Below are 17,595 nucleotides of genomic sequence, written 5' to 3'. Positions count from 1 at the left end.
AATGTAATAAAATGTATAAAAGGGGAAGGGGTCGGCATACCTTCCGAATGCACTGTATATGAAGTAGTTCTAAAATATCCAGAAGCAAAAATTAATTGGGAAAACATTATTGGAACATTACCTACCGCTAAGTTTTATGGGTATTATGATGTGTCCACTGTGCCGTTTTTATAGAGCCTCCTACGATGCAGGAATTGCTGCAGGATGAATTTGGTGAAGAGCAACTGCAGAAACTTGCAGTCAACTTCATGACCTTTGACATGGTTTTTGTAAAGTTCATGCAGTCGACAAGCCAGACAATTTGTATCCCCATAATGCAACACACTTTGATAGGCGACAAAAGTGATCCGCTTGGACGTGCCCATGCGGTGCTGCTCGTGGAAATGTCGTTGCGCGGAGTCTATCCTTAATGTAATATGGTAAACTTTTATTTTGAAAATGATCGACAATTCTAGACAGGAAGTTGTGGCCCACTGCTGGTGTAACACTGTAGTAACAATAATGGCTGCCCCTAGCAGTAAGCAAGTTCTCCGGCGCCTCTGTCAATTTGGCGCCTTTATTTTGACACGATTTGGTTTCTGGAACTGCTTTACAATGCTGATGCTCTTTGCGGAGCGCGCGGATGTAAAAAGGTAAGCGTGGTGGATATGTATGTGAGTACTGGTCACGTTTCTGCAGACGTCGGCTAGCCGCTAATCGGCTAAACAGAGGGTTGGCTTTACAGCGTCACTTTGCTTGTTAGTTGAGCTACATTATTGACAGACATATTTACTACACTAGTGTGGCTTTTCTAAGCCAGGTACCGTTTTCTGGGTTATGAACGTGGTCATCTGGTTGTGTAAAAGAACATAAAACTACAGAAGCTACAACTTCCGGGATTGTGAGCCATCTGGCTCTAGTTATGGCAGGGTGATATTTCTGTCATCTTTAAATAGGAGTGCACCACCCTGTGTGGAGTCTCCAATTACCTTACTTTGATCAAGTCATATGGTCTACTACTGTAAATATATAGTAAGAGTGACTGCGTGGCATATCTTCTCACATGGCATATAAACCATTCATTCATGTATTATTGTTTTTTTAGAAGAATGCCAAGTTCTTAATATTTTAGTCACTAAGGAGATGCTTTATCCAGAGCGATTTACAGTTAGTGTATTCAGTTTAAAGTGGAACTGACAGCATTTTAACATTAAGTCGTATTAAAATCTGTTCATATACACCCCCAGGTGTAATAATATTACATGTTTTTTTTTTTTTTTCTGCACTATATGGTAATTTTCATAAATTCATAGAATGTTTGGGAATTACATATAGTACAGCATTTGTGAAAATTCTATAGCAATATAGAGTGGGAAGTGGCTGTTTTGTTTGGGCAATTTAACAGACACTGCAGTAAATAAAACATAATTAAAAACACCTGTCTTGTCCAGGACTGGAGTCTACACAGACCAGTGTGCCATATCCAATCAGAGCTACAGTAGGCCTATATGCAAATAAACCATTTGCCACATGGGCCTGCCATCATTAACTTTGAACTGGATTGTGTGTTTACATGAAGTAGCAACAGAGCAACTTTAGATCATTAGAACGCATTCACAAAATACACCTGAATAGATTTCTGCAAATATATAAATACCACAGGAGTCCTCTTATATTTGGGAACTTCAGTCCTATTGATCAAACAACCAGTTATGCACATCAACAAATCACATTTTATTGGCCACATACACATGGTTAGCAGATATTACTGCGAGTGTAGCGAAATGCTTGTGCTTCTAGTTCCGACAGTGCAGCGATATCTAACAATTCCACAACTACCTTACACACATCTAGGTAAACACACATCTAGGTAAAGGAATGGAATAAGAATATATACATATAAATATATGGTTGAGAAATTACAAAGCGGCATAGGCAAGATGCAATAGATGGTATAAAATACAATATATACAGTTGAAGTCGGAAGTTTACATTCACCTTAGCCAAATACATTTAAACTCAGTTTTTCACAATTCCTGACATAGTAAGAATTCCTTGTCTTCGGTCAGTTAGGATCACCACTTTTATTTAAAAAATGTGAAATGTCAGAATAATAGTAGAGATTTATTTCCACTTTTATTTCCTTCATCACGTTCCCAGTGGGTTAGAAGTTTACATACACTCAATTAGTATTTGGTAGCATTGCCTTTAAATTGTTTAACTTGGGTCAAACGTTTCAGGTAGCCTTCAACAAGCTTTCCACAATAAGTTGGGTGAATTTTGGCCTATTCCTCCTGACAGAGCTGGTGTAATTGAGTCAGGTTTGTAGGCCTCCTTGCTTGCACACGCTTTTTCAGTTCTGCCCACAATTTTTTTTCTTTCTTTTCTTTAATTTTTATTTTATTTTACCCCCTTTTCTCCACAATTTTTCGTGGTATCCAATCGCTAGTAATTACTATCTTGTCTCATCGGATATCCCTACCGGCCAAACCCTCCCTAACCCGGACGACGCTAGGCCAATTGTGCGTCGCCCCACGGACCTCCCGGTCGCGGCCGGCTGCGACAGAGCCTGGGCGCGAACCCAGAGACTCTGGTGGCACAGCTAGCGCTGCAATGCAGTGCCCTAGACCACTGCGCCACCCGGGAGGCCCCTGCCCACACATTTTCAATGGAATTGAGGTCAGGGCTTTGTGATGGCCACTCCAATACCTTGACTTTGTTGTCCTTGGACCATTTTGCCACAACTTTGGAAGTATGCTTGGGGTCATTGTCCATTTGGAAGACCAATTTGCGACCATACTTTAACTTCCTGACTGATGTCTTGAGATGTTGCTTCAATATATCCACATCATTTATCTTCCTCATGATGCCATCTATTTTGTGAAGTGCACCAGTCCCTCCTGCAGCAAAGCACCCCCACAACATGATGCTGCCACCCCGTGCTTCACAGTTGGGATGTTGTTCTTTGGCTTGCAAGCCTCCCCCTTTTTCCTCCAAACATAACGATGGTCATTATGGCCAAAGAACAGTTCTATTTTTGTTTCATCAGATCACAGAACATTTCTACAAAAAGTACAATCTTTGTCCCCATGTGCAGTTGCAAACCATAGTCTGGCTTTTTTTATGGCGGTTTTGGAGCAGTGGCTTCTTCCTTGCTGAGCAGCCTTTCAGGTTATTTCGATATAGGACTGGTTTTACTGTGGATATAGATACTTTTGTATCTGTTTCCCGCAGCATCTTCACAAGGTCCTTTGCTGTTGTTCTGGGATTGATATGCACTTTTCGCACCAAAATACGTTCATATCTAGGAGACAGAACGTGTCTCCTTCCTGAGCGGTATGACGGCTGCGTGGTCTCATGGTGTTTATACTTGCGTACTATTGTTTGTACAAATGAACGTGGTACCTTCTGGTGTTAGGAAATTGCTACCAAGGATGAGGTCTTGGCTGATTTCTTTTGATTTTCCCATGATGTCAAGCAAAGAGGCACTGAGTTTGAAGGTAGGCCTTGAAATACATCTGCAGATACACTTCCAATTGACTCAAATTATGTAAATGATCCTATCAGAAGTTTCTAAAGCCATGACATTTTCTGGAATTTTCCAAGCTGTTTAAAGGCACAGTCAACTTAGTGTATGTAAACTTCTGACCCACTGGAATTGTGATACAGTGAATATAAGTGAAAAAAATCTGTCTGTAAACAATTGTTGGAAAAATTACTTGTGTCACGCACGAAGTAGATGTCCTAACCGACTTGCCAAAACCTATAGTTTGTTAACACGAGATTTGTGGAGTGGTTGAAAAACGAGTTTTAATGACTCCAACCTAGGTGTATGTAAACTTCCAACTTCAACTGTACATATGAGATGAGTAATGCAAAAAATGTAAACATTGTTAAAGTGGCATTATTAAAGTGACTAGTGATCCATTTATTAAAGTGTCCAATGATTTCAAGTCTGTATTTAGGCAGCCTCTGTGGTAGTGATGGATGTTTAACAGTCTGATGGCCTTGAGAAAGCTGTTTCTCAGTCTCTTCTGGATGGTAGCGGGGTGAACAGGCAGTGGCTCGGATGGTTGTTGTCCTTGATGATCTTTTTGGCCTTCCTGTGACATCGGCTGCTGTAGGTGTCCTGGAGGGCAGGTAGTTTGCCCCTGGTGATGCGTTGTGAAGATCGCACCACCCTTTGGAGAGCCTTGTGGTTGAGGGCGGTGCAGTTGCCTTACCAGGCGGTGATGCAGCCCGGCAGGATGCTCTCAGTTGTGCTAATGCTAGCCAGAGCGAGATGAGTGAAAAATCTAACGAGCGAACATTAGATAAACCCTCTCAAACTCTAGTTGGCCTTTAAAATTGTTAGCCTTTAAAATTGCACCGATAAACGATTTGGAATAGTAGCCTGTTCGCCCTTCTGCAGCTTGCCTGCCCATGCATGACTGTCCCAACCCACATTTTTACAACTGAATGGGAACTTCTCTGCCTGCCCGCCCATTTGATCGATGCCAAAATACATTTGACTGACAACTAAGGGTGCGGTCGTAAATTGCCTTTAGTGTGTCAGTGCTCTCTGGTTCGTTCCTAAGTTCAGAGCGTCGTCAGTGTCTGTTCATAAATTCACACTGGACGCTCAACTTTAGCTAACTGGCTAAAGTTGGCTAGCTTGCGAGCTACAGTCCTTCCAGACACAAATGAGAGAACACCTCATTCTGGCCATTTCACTCGCCCTGGCAGAGCTGGTTAGACTGTTTACAGGTTATCAACAGCGTTAGTGACCAACTGCTGCTGGCAACAATTTAATAACGTTTTGTGCAGACTTTTACTGTTATTATAGGACTATTTCTCTCTATACCATTTGTATTTCATATACCTTTGACTATTGGATGTTCTAATAGGTACTTTAGTATTGCCAGCCTAATCTCGGGAGTTGATAGGCTTGAAGTCATAAACAGTGTAATGCTTGAAGCATTTCGAAGAGCTTCTGGCAAACGCAGTAAAGTGCTGTTTGAATGAATGCTTACGAGCCTGCTGCTGCCTACCACCGCTCAGTCAGACTGCTCTATCAAATCATAGACTTAATTATAATATAATAACACACAGAAATACGAGCCTTAGGTCATTTAATATGGTCAAATCCGGAAACTATCATTTAGAAAACAAAATGTTTATTCTTTCAGTGAAATACGGAACCGTTCTGTATTTTATCTAACGGGTGGCATCCATAAGTCTAAATATTGCTGTTACATTGCACAACCTTCAATATTATGTGATAATTACGTAAAAATCTGGCAAATTAGTTCGCAACGAGCCAGGCGGCCCAAACTGTTGCATATACCCTGATTCTGCGTGCAATGAACGCAAGAGAAGTGACACAATTTCCCTAGTTTAATATTGCCTGCTAACATGAATTTCTTTTAACTAAATATGCAGGTTTTAAAAATATATACTTATGTGCATTGATTTTAAGAAAGGCATTGACGTTTATGGTTAGGTACATTCGTGCAACGATTGTGTTTTTTTTCTCGCAAATGCGCTTTTGTTAAATCATCCCCCGTTTGGCGAAGTTGGCTGTCTTTGTTAGGAAGAAATAGTCTTCACACAGTTCGCAACGAGCAAGGCGGCCCAAACTGCTGCATATACCCTGACTCTGTTGCACACAATGCAAGAGAAGTGACACAATTTCCCTAGTTAAAAGAAATTCATGTTAGCAGGCAATATTAACCAAATATGCAGGTTTAAAAATATATACTTGTGTATTGATTTTAAGAAAGGCTTTGATGGTTATGGTTAGGTACACATTGGTGCATGTTGGTGCATCGTGAATGCGCTTGTTAAATTACCCGTTTGGCGAAGTAGGCAGTGATTCAATGATAAATTAACAGGCACCGCATCGATTATATGCAACACAGGACAAGCTAGATAAACTAGTAATATCATCAACCATGTGTAGTTAACTAGTGATTATGTTAAGATTGATTGTTTTTTATAAGATATGTTTAATGCTAGCTAGCACCTTACCTTGGCTCCTTGCTGCACTCGCATAACAGGTAGTCAGCCTGCCACGCAGTCTCCACGTGGAGTGCAATGTAATCGACAATGATCGGTGTCCAAAAATGCCGATTTACCGATTGTTATGAAAACTTTAAATCGGCCCTAATTAATCGGCCATTCCGATTAATCGGTCGACCTCTACTCATGATTACTGTTACCAAGCAAATTATTAAATTTGAAAGAACGTAAACACTTAACTGTCTAGCTACTAAATTAGCAAACCAAATGCACAACTGCAGAGCATTTAGCAAATTTTAGACAGTTAATTTAATAGTTATAAGATATGTAGCTGGCAAACAGTTGTGACTCAAGGCTCCGGTCTCTTATCGTGTGCTTGACTGGGGACTACAGTAAACTTCACAATGTGACAGCTGAAATTAAGAACGCATTGTTCTTTATCTCCTAACATATTGCACAAGTTGACTGCAGGTATTTACTTAAAGTAGCTACAATTATTCAAAATGTATTAAACTTGAAATAGTTTCAACGGTATTGAAAACTATCCCATGGCTTTTTCCAAATACCCCGGTGTGTGTATACACAGTAAACCACCCGAGACTACTGGCAACAATGCCTTACTGTACGTCATGGAATTGAGTCAAATATAACCTATTTTTATAACCTCTTATAAAGTTGGTTTTGTAGCATAAACTGATTGTATGTTTGTTTCATATCTGCAAAGTAGTTAAAACGCTGTCAGTTCCACTTTAAGGTAGCTAAGTGAGATATTCATTGTCTTTGGAGGTATGAAATCATAGCTATTGTTAACCATGAGTGTGATCAATTACTTGATTTGAACAATGATTTTTGAATATTTAACCATTTCAGTTTTGTAATATATGTGCTTTTTTCTTAATCTCCAGGAAACCTGACATCCAGGTTCCCTACTTGTACTTTGACATGGGGGCATCAGTTCTTTGTGCCAGCTTCATGTCCTTTGGGGTGAAGAGGAGGTGGTTTGCACTGGGGGCCGCCATACAGTTAGCTATCAGCACCTACGCTTCTTATATTGGTGAACAAGTGCACTATAGTGACTGGCTGAAGGTGAGTACTGCCTGTGAGGAGGAGTAGATAGTGTGACAACCACAGCTGAAGTATCCTGGGGGTAAGAAATGTTTTGTGGAGAGTGACAACTCTGTCTACATTGAGAACTGTGCATTGTGAAGGAATGACACCACCTGTCGAAAGACAATGAATAGTGGGCTCTATTTAGTCATAACTTATTATGGGTTAATACTGGGTGCTGGGCCCCAAAAAACTGACATGACTAAGATTGTCCTATTTTAGGATGAATTAAAACATTGTGTTGAAGAAATGTAGTAAGTGTTTGCATCCCCCCTTCACTACATCTCTAGGAATGCTCAACTGACCTTCTGTGTCTTGTGTGATCCTGTAGGTAAGGATGTACTCCAGAACCCTGGCTATCATCGGGGGTTTCCTGGTCCTAGCCAGTGGTGCGGGGGAGGTATACAGACAGAAACATCGCACCAGATCGCTGCAGTCCACCGGACAGGTCTTCATAGGGGTCTACCTCATCTGTATGGTAAGACAAACAACCTACTTCAGTGATTTAGCTACAGTGTTTGACCTAGAAAGAAGCACTGTGATGGGAATCCCCTTCCTCCATCCTTAAAATCAATTACTGCAGACCTAGAAACCCGGATAGCAAAAGGCCTAGATTTTCCCTGATTTAAATAGCCCAGTGTCAAGTTTGACATTTGTGTCCTAATCAGATATGAGAGCGAGAGAGATCAAATCATTGTACAAATAGGTGCAATAAACTGAATGGTGAGTCCAACAAATATACAGTAGCAGCCTAAATAACAACTCAATGCAGCGCTGTGTTCCCTCCACCAGGTGTACTCCCTCCAGCACAGTAAAGAGGACAGGATGGCCTACCTGAATCACATCCCTGGTGGGGAGATCACCCTAATGCTACTGGTGGTGCTGTTTGGAGTGCTGGCCCTGGCCTTCCTCTCTGGCTGTTATATCCGCCTAGCTTCACAGATCCTGGCCGTGGTCCTGCCCCTCATCCTGCTATTCATCGACGGTAACCTGGGCTACTGGCACAACACGCGCCATGTGGAGTTCTGGAACCAGTTGAAGCTGATGGGGCATAACGTGGGTATTTTCGGGGCTGTGCTGATTCTGGCTACAGACGGTTGAATGGAATGGACACCTTGGCAGACTATCAGAAGAGAGGCCACTACTTAACATGTGACTGAAGCTACATTTAGTGTTTCAAATGGCACCCCATTCCCTATATATTGCACTACTTTTGACCAAAGCTTTGGCCAAAGTAGTGCATTATATTGGGAATAGGGTGCCACCTGGTCAAAAGTAGTGCACTATATTGGGAATAAGGTGCCATGTGAGACTTATACAGTCTTTTTGGATCCTCAGATGAACTGATCCTCACTTACAGCAGGAGATAAATGGTGATTGGACGCGAATCCCTGCCTGACAGACAGCCATGTGGGTAGACCTTATCGTTAACTACCTGTCCAACTTTGTTTCTGCAAAAAAATAGTTTTTTTTAATACTGAACAAAAATATATAACGCAACAATTAACTATTTTACAGTTCATATAAGGAAATCAGTCAATTCAAATAAATAAATTAGGCCCTAACCTATGGATTTAACAGGGGGGGGCATAGGCCCACCCACTGTGGAGCCAGATGCAGCCAATCAGAATACGTTTTTCCCCACAAAAGGGCTTTATTACAGACAGAAATACTCAGTTTCAACAGCTGTCTGGGTGGCTGGTCTCAGACGATCCCACAGGTGAAGAAGCTGGATGTGGAGGTCCTGGGCTGGCATGGTTACACGTGGGTCTGCGGTTGTGTGGCCCATTGGACGTACAGCCAAATTCTCTAAAACGATGTTGGAGGTGGCTTATGGAAGGGAAATGAACATTAAATTATCTGGAAAGAGCTCTAGTGGACATTCCTGTAGTCAGCATGTCAATTGCACGCTCCCTCAACTTGAGACATTATGTTGTTTGACACAACTGCACATTTCAAAGTGGTCTTTTATTGTCCCCGGCACAAGGTGCACCTGTATAATGATAATGCTGTTTAATCAGCTTCTTGATATGCCACACCTGTTATGTGGATGGATTATCTCGGCAAAGGAGAAATGCTCACTAACAGGGATGTAAACAAATTGAGAGAAATTAGATTTGTGAGTATGGAACATTTCTGGGATCTCTTATTTCAGTTTTATATGTTGCATTTATATTTTTGTTTAGTATATTTAACTTATAGCTAGAATTATGTAAAAAATAAATTATGTTTTGAAACCTGGTATTTAGATATGGCTATAGCAGATTTCAGTTTGAGTATTTGGGGGGTTATTATATCGTGGTTTAGTTGTCAAATGTTTTACTGCAATTTATGGTAAGAAATTAGGGGTAACTTGACATTTTGCATATTTCCTATCAAATAATAGAACTACAGTGTACTCCTTTTGTACCTAATGCAATATGAATATAGGATCATATTTATTTTTGAATATTATTTGTTTCCATTCCTGATGACATTCCTGAGTGTAGGTTGTCATACAACTAAATAAACAACTACTGGTTTGGTTTTGTATATTGTGTATTCTGTGTATATTCACTTTTCACAATAGTATTTAATTATTTATCAAGCTGTATTTTTATGCACAACGAAATCAGAAAAGACCTGACGGTTGTCATTAGTTACCACAGTAACAAAGTCATAAACCCGGCCTATTTCTACAATGTCTCTTAAAATCAGATTTTAAACCTAAACTTAACCACACTGCTAAATTTATGACTAACCTTAAATTAAGACCAAAAAGCTCATTTTTACTACAGCCAATTTTAACTGTGTCAGTGGTAACTAGTGATTACCTGAATTCATGGCCAAATGGTAGAAATATCCAGGGGTGTCATGTACCTCAAAAATCTGAGGGGGCACAAAGTATGTGAGGATGGCTGGGGGACGGTCCAGGGGGGCTAGGCCCCCCCACCCTGTTGGGAAGTTGGATAAAATAAATGTAGTCCTGCTTTGTGGCATTTCGTGAAGGCTGTTATACTGATCACACTATGCGTTTTTGTGCGTGTAGATATGGTTGTCCTTGTTCGATAGAGCCATTGGATGTCTTTCAGCGAGGTTCCTATCAGAGGATGAATGGCTAAATATACAAGCTGACATTTTTTCCAGTCTCTGAAAGACTATAACTCGGGTGGGGCGGTGCTTCGTGCTCTGGCCACATCCCTCCCCCAAGGCTGGCTTTTTTGAAATGGACACAATCCTTTGGGCAAAACTGAAGGATCTGACCAGACGGCAATGACTTCAAGTAATTCCTTTCATCAACATGAATTTGACAAGGGAGCATTGTTTGATGTTCTATTAGCTACATGGTGACATTTAACCATGTTTCAACCAGATATAGTGAAGCGGATTGGAAATTGAAGACTTGGATTTAGCTAGAAGCTCATTTACAGCTGATGCCAGCACCAAGAGGGCAGATACAGTGGCTAAGTAAGTTTTCCTGCAAGCCACCTGCTAGCTAACTTTAGTTAATCTACTGACACCCATAGTGTGTATTGCTGGCTAACATACTACTGTGTAACAGTGGGGGGGAATCAAATACCTTTTCTGTTTGCTAACTTAGCTATCCTGCTAGACTAGCTAGCTACCTAAGTAACTAGAGGTAGTCATATGACAAAATAGAAGCGGTTTTACAAATTGGACATCTATTGTATCTGAATTGTAAAACCTCTTCTCTTTAGTCCTAGATATGGCTACTAATGGGGCTAAGCTGCCTTCCATCCAGGACCTTTACACTAGGCGGTGTCAGAGGAAGGCCCTAAAAATTGTCAAAGACCCCAGCCACCCCAGTCATGAACTGTTCTCTCTACTATCGCATGGCAAGCGGTACTGGAGTGCCAAGTCTAGGACAAATAGGCTTCTCAACAGTTTTTACCCCCAAGCCATAAGACTCCTGAACAGGTAATCAAATGGCTCCCCGGACTATTTGCATTGTGTGCCCTGTGAACGCTGCGTGTAACACATCCGGTGTCAGGATAAATAAAAAGCAAGGTCTACTAACTTTCTTTAATTATGTTTAATTACCGCAAACAATGAATGGCAAATGCAATTTTCGTATATACGGGTTCGCTGTATCACCGCGCAGGATGAACAGGGAACTGGCAAGAAGTACGTAAACAGCTGTTCTTATACCGTGATGACGTAGTTTCAACGCGTCTGTTAGCCTATCACAGTAGAGGCTGGGCTTGGTTTAGACTTTGCCCACCTTTGCTGGCCCTTTGTCCAAGCCCCTTGGCGCGTTCCTTTGTTCACATCTGGTTGCTGGGTAGATTAGCTCCGTCTTGGGTCTGTCGATTCTACACTAAAACATTTACATTTACATTTAAGTCATTTAGCAGACGCTCTTATCCAGAGCGACAGTTCCTAATATGGTATTGTCCAGTATTCTAACCTCCTGGTTGGTCTAGAGAGATGCACCCCTCCCCTCTCCAGACTGTCCACAACTTTTATGGCCTGTGTTGGTCAGTCCTTACACCTACACACACACCCCCCTCTGTATAGTTTGTGTATGTGTGTAACAAAACAATATTCCTCTTCAACCAATATGCTAACAGGCTATTATGCATAAACATAAATCCTAACAGCCCCCCAACCCCTCTTTTACACTGCTGCTACTCTCTGTTTATCATATATGCATAGTCACTTTAACTATACATTCATGTACATACTACCTCAATTGGCCCGACCAACCAGTGCTCCCGCACACTGGCTAACCGGGCTCTCTGCATTGTGTCCCACCACCCACCAACCCCTCTTTTACACTACTGCTACTCTCTGTTCATATATGCATAGTGACTTTAATCATATCTACATGTACATACTACCTCAATCAGCCTGACTAACCGGTGTCTGTATGTAGCCTCGCTACTTTTATAGCCTCGCTAATGTTATTTTTTACTGTTTTATTTCTTTACTTACTTAACACCTTTTTTGCACTATTGGTTAGAGCCTGTACGTTTTCACTGTTGTATTCGGCACGCGTGACAAATAAACTTTGATTTGATTAAACAGGAAGCTACTAAGTTACAACCAGACCCCTAAAGCTAGGTTTACCAGCAAACGTTACCACGACTGGAGTTGGCTAGCTAGTTATACTGATGCCTGCTAACTTATGCGCCATGCCTTGCGTTTGTAACTTGTTAGCAAACGTGTAACATCAGCAACTGTAAATCATTTTAGTAGCTAGTTATATAACAATTGTGTTGACATTGACATGCATCCACATTCATAATCATAACCAATCTCACAAAATGTATAGGTTTGACGCAAGATAGGGTTCCACACGGATGTAAATAACAATTATTGGCTATCCAGCTAGCTAAGTTTACTAGATAACAGTGAGAAGAAATAATACAATTTACTGTTGTATATCTCAAATTGAAACTGGTTTTACTATAAAAAAAAGACTAGCCTAAGCATGCCTGATAGACATGGCTGTGCATTTAGATACTGTCTGCCTACAGTACCTAGGTACATTTGTACGGACTGTTCACTGTGCAAAGGTTGAGGGTTATGCAATATTTCTTTCTATTAGCCTAGCTATTGTTCTAAATGTAACATGTATGCATGTTCAACTATTCTACGCTAATGTTAATGTTATGCTGGCACAGTTCAACTGTAATTCAAACTGTTCAATTGAGTACAATTTATTATTTTTTGTCTTGCAGACAATACCGTGTAGTGATTGGGCTTCTTCTTGGAGTGGATTCTATATGGAGAGAAACATAATTCCTTTGCCTGCATGTGTCATTGTAGCAGAACCGTATCTTGTGAACTTTATCCCTCTCGATGGATTGGACATTATGCTGGATTTCAAGCAGATGACGAGGAGCTGAATGGCAATTTGATCATAACACTCCCACAGCTGTACAAGCATTCCCTTAACTTTACTGCACTGATCATGCTTTATTTTCTTTGTGAAAGGCAATTTCATCATGACTACCTCTACCTTCATCTGCTGATCACCAGTTAGCTACAGACTATTAAACCAAATAATGTGATTTACCCAAATATTTTTGGTGTCCATTACTGGGAGTTACAGGATAGGTACTGTTTGATGTAGCAGAGAATTTTTGACCAACCTTGGTGATGTTGTCTTCGTCCTCGATTTGTGGAAATAGGAGTCTCAAAATGTGTGTCCAGTTGCAGGGAGTCCATTTGAATTTAGAAAATGATCCATTAAAATACTTTTTGCACCATGAAGTAACCCAACAATGTGTACACTGCGATCTTGCCTATTTCAAGTCTTCTGTCATGACATGCGGCACTTGAAATAGACAAGATGGTGGCGTAAACTTAGTTGGATTACTTCATGGAGCAAAAACAGTATTTATCTGTAAACCTCCCCCAGCCCATTAACTGACAGATCATTCTTGTCAATAGTAGCCCTTATCTGCAGAGAGAATGAGGTGGTTGTAGAATCTTGTGTTTTCCCTCCCTCATGCACCCCAAATTCTGCTGCTTTGGGGTATTTTTCAAGAAGGCACTGTGGAAGGTCTCCAGATGACCTTTTCTCTGTAAAACTCAAGTTAAAAGGGGTAGACTACATTTATTACATGGTCTAGAAGGTACACTGGTTCCATCTAACCACCTGTAACACAATTACACAAACATTACCTAATTCATGTTTGTGCCATGCTTACTATAAATTGAGCTCTTAGTTGTCAACTTGTAAATATTTTGGTCAACCTTATGCAGCGGCTGGAAGCAAATACTGGTGGAATACGTTTCTGTACCACCTACAACACACACCACTAATTGTATTGATCTCTATTAAACTGGCTAGCTTAGCACACCTAATGTGGACATTTCAATATTGTTAGCTTGCTGTTAGCTAGCATCACTAAAGTGGCAGCAAGGTTGCTAGTCTGCTGAGAACCAACAGTAAGACTATTTATACACATTCATCATTGTTACGCATGCCCCTAGGAAGAGGGAACTCAACTCCCTGTGGTGCGAAAGTGGTATGGGACCATAGGTGTGAGTAAGGATGACAAAAGGCAGAATTTACTAGGAATTTATTCCTTCACACAGTAATATGGGGAAAGGGGGCTGGACGGAACCAAAGCAAAGAAAGTGAATGTCAAAGGCCCCTCTATCTTACCAACCTACCCACAACTTATCTAACTTAGCACCACCTGGTGCGCTACCCAAAATACAGGGGGTGGTCCGCCCAGGTCTTACCTAGTGTGCATAGACAGTGAATACTACAGGTTATGTATGCCCACGGGCCTCTTTCCTAAGCACTCGCTAGGTGCCTTCCCCTTCCCCCCTGGGAACAAATGAAACAGAATATTACAAACAATTTCACAATCAAAAACAGTCCTTTTGTCATAGACATACCTTAGTAGGACCGGCCACAAAATACTGGCAACAAATTATACCTCTGCGCAACAACGAAAACAAAGGACATACTAATCATCTCCCTCTGAGAACAACATCAGCCTCCTCTCAGCAATCTCCTCACTGGGGTACTACAAAGTAGCACTTTAGCAGATTCAAAAGCATAGTTGCAGTCCTGGGACCACTTAAAATGGTACCTTGGGACTAAGCTGAGATGAAAGGGGAGCTACTACCGTCGAGAAATTCTTACAGAATGTACCCTACCATCCCCAGGAATCTGCGCAACTGGCGGCGAGTCGTGGGAGGAAAAGCAACAATTGCTTCCACTTTGCCAGATACTAGGCGCACTTTTTTTATTTATTTTTTATTTCACCTTTATTTAACCAGGTAGGCTAGTTGAGAACAAGTTCTCATTTGCAACTGCGACCTGGCCAAGATAAAGCATAGCAGTGTGAACAGACAACACAGAGTTACACATGGAGTAAACAATAAACAAGTCAATAACATGGTAGAAAAAAAAGAGAATCTATATACAATGTGTGCAAAAGGCATGAGGTAGGCAATAAATCGAATAATTACAATTTAGCAGATTAACACTGGAGTGATAAATCATCAGATGATCATGTGCAAGAAGAGATACTGGTGTGCAAAAGAGCAGAAAAGTAAATAAATAAAAGCAGTATGGGGGGTGAGGTAGGTAAATTGGGTGGGTAGTTTACAGATGGACTATGTACAGCTGCAGCGATCGGTTAGCTGCTCGGATAGCAGATTTTTAAAGTTGTTGAGGGAGATAAAAGTCTCCAACTTCAGAGATTTTTGCAATTCGTTCCAGTCGCAGGCAGCAGAGAACTGGAAGGAAAGGCGTCCAAATGAGGTTTTGGCTTTAGGGATGATCAGTGAGATACACCTGCTGGAGCGCGTGTTGCGGGTGGGTGTAGCCATCGTGACCAGTGAACTGAGATAAGGCGGCACTTTACCTAGCATAGCCTTGTAGATGACCTGGAGCCAGTGGGTCTGACGACGAACATGTAGCGAGGGCCAGCCGACTAGGGCATACAGGTCGCAGTGGTGGGTCGTATAAGGTGCTTTAGTAACAAAACGAATGGCACTGTGATAAACTGCATCCAGTTTGCTGAGTAGAGTATTGGAAGCTATTTTGTAGATGACATCGCCGAAGTCGAGGATCGGTAGGATAGTCAGTTTTACTAGGGTAAGTTTGGCGGCGTGAGTGGCACTTGACCTTGTCCCACTTGTTTCCCCAAGTAAGTCACAGTAGCCTTCCCAAACTCACACTTGGCCAAATTGAGGGTTAACTTCTCTAGGATAGGGGGCAGCATTTGGAATTTTGGATGAAAAGCGTGCCCAAATTAAACTGCCTGCTACTCATGTCTGGACGCTAAGATATGCATATTATTATTATTAGTAGAGTTGGATAGAGAACACTGAAGTTTCTAAAACTGTTTGAATCATGTCTGTGACTATAACAGAACTTATTTGGCATGCGAAACCCCGAGGACAAACCATTCAAACCATTTTTGTTGTTGTCACTCTTTAATGGATTTTCATTGGGAACACAGATTTCTAAGGGACCTTCTTGCAGTTCCTATCGCTTCCACTGGATGTCAGTCTTTAGAAATTGGTTGAGGTTTTTCCCTTTGAGAAATGAAGTAGCCATGTTCAGAATGACGCTCGAGGGAAGTGTACTCTGTTAGAGGCGCATGACCTGAAAGCTAGCTACACTTTGTTTTCCTCCGGTATTGAACACAGATCATCCCGTCTTCAATTTTATCAATTATTTACGTTAAAAAAATACCTAAAGTTGTATTACAAAAGTAGTTTGAAATGTTTGGACAAAGCTTACAGGTAACTTTTGAGATATTTTGTAGTCACGTTGCGCAAGTTGGAACCGGTGTTTTTCTGGATCAAACTCGCCAAATAAATGGACATTTATCGACGGAATTAATCGGACAAAAGGACCATTTGTGATGTTTATGGGACATATTGGAGTGCCAACAGAAGAAGCTCGTCAAAGGTAAGGCATGAATTATATCTTTATTTCTGCGTTTGTGTCGTGCCTGGAGGGTTGAAATATGATGGTCTGTGTTTGTTTACTGTGGTGCTATCAGATAGGATCGTTTGCTTTCGCCGTAAAGTATTTTTGAAATCTGACACGTTGGCTGGATTCACAACAAGTGTAGCTTTAATTTGGTATATTGAATGTGTGATTTCATGAAAGTTAAATTTTTATAGTAATTTATTTTAATTTGGCGCTCTGCATTTTCACTGGATGTTGGCCAGTTGGGACGCTAGCGTCCCACATATCCCAGGGAGGTTAAAGAAGCATTCTCCAACCGCTGAAACACACTTTTCAAAGTGGAGAGATGATCAGACCAAGTAGACGAATGAATCACCACATCGTCAAGGTAAGCAGTACAATTTGGCACATCTGCAAACACAATGTTAACTAGGCGCTGAAAAGTAGCAGGTGCATTACACATTCCAAAGGGCATTACAGTGTATTGTACGAAGTTATCAGGCGTAACGAAAGCTGAGATGTCCGAAGCTCGAGAGGTCAGAGGCACCTGCCAATAACCTTTTAGCAAATATAACTTACTACGTAAGCAGCAGAGCCAATTCTATCAATGCAGTCATCTAAGCGAGGTAGAGGAAAATAATCAAACTTTGTAACTGCATTTACGTGACGATAGTCCGTACATAAGCGGGACGTACCATCAGGCTTAGGAACAAGAATACACGGGGAACTCCAGGAGCTGTTACTGGGTTTTGCCATGTCATTCTGTATTAAATAAGCTACCTCACTTTTCATTATCTCCATTTTCTTTGCATTAACCCAGTACAGATGCTGACGTATAGGAGCAGCGTTCCCCACATCATGTTCCAAGATGGATGTAAGACTTGGAACGTCCTGAAACACATGGAGAAAACTGTTTATCAATAGGATAAGATCCTTAGTTTGATCGTTATCCAAATGTTCCATTTGAGAGGGTAACTTCAGCATCTCTGAATTACATAAGCGTTCACACTGCTGTAACGTATGGTGTAACTCCAACCCGTCCTCCTTATCCTCCTCTAGGTCCCAGCCAGGCTTCAGCACCACCGCAGCCACACTGGGGACGGCGGGCTGGACCG

The 17,595-nt window shown here is 41.3% G+C and overlaps 1 protein-coding gene across 1 annotated transcript; it reads left to right on the top strand.

Moving 5' to 3' along the window:
* The first annotated feature begins 463 nt into the window (after window positions 1–463).
* On the top strand, window positions 464–9,618 carry tmem101 (transmembrane protein 101). Its single transcript, XM_071409528.1, has 4 exons — window positions 464–632; window positions 6,885–7,065; window positions 7,418–7,564; window positions 7,879–9,618. The coding sequence occupies exons 1-4, from the start codon at window positions 502–504 to the stop codon at window positions 8,185–8,187; spliced, it is 768 nt and encodes a 255-aa protein (XP_071265629.1). The 5' UTR covers window positions 464–501; the 3' UTR covers window positions 8,188–9,618.
* The last annotated feature ends 7,977 nt before the right edge of the window (window positions 9,619–17,595 follow it).

Source organism: Salvelinus alpinus, chromosome 7, assembly GCF_045679555.1.
Source record: "Salvelinus alpinus chromosome 7, SLU_Salpinus.1, whole genome shotgun sequence".
NCBI classification, from domain to species: domain Eukaryota; kingdom Metazoa; phylum Chordata; class Actinopteri; order Salmoniformes; family Salmonidae; genus Salvelinus; species Salvelinus alpinus.
The sequence above is the reverse complement of the archived record's forward strand: the minus strand, read 5'-3'. Positions and strand labels throughout refer to the sequence as shown.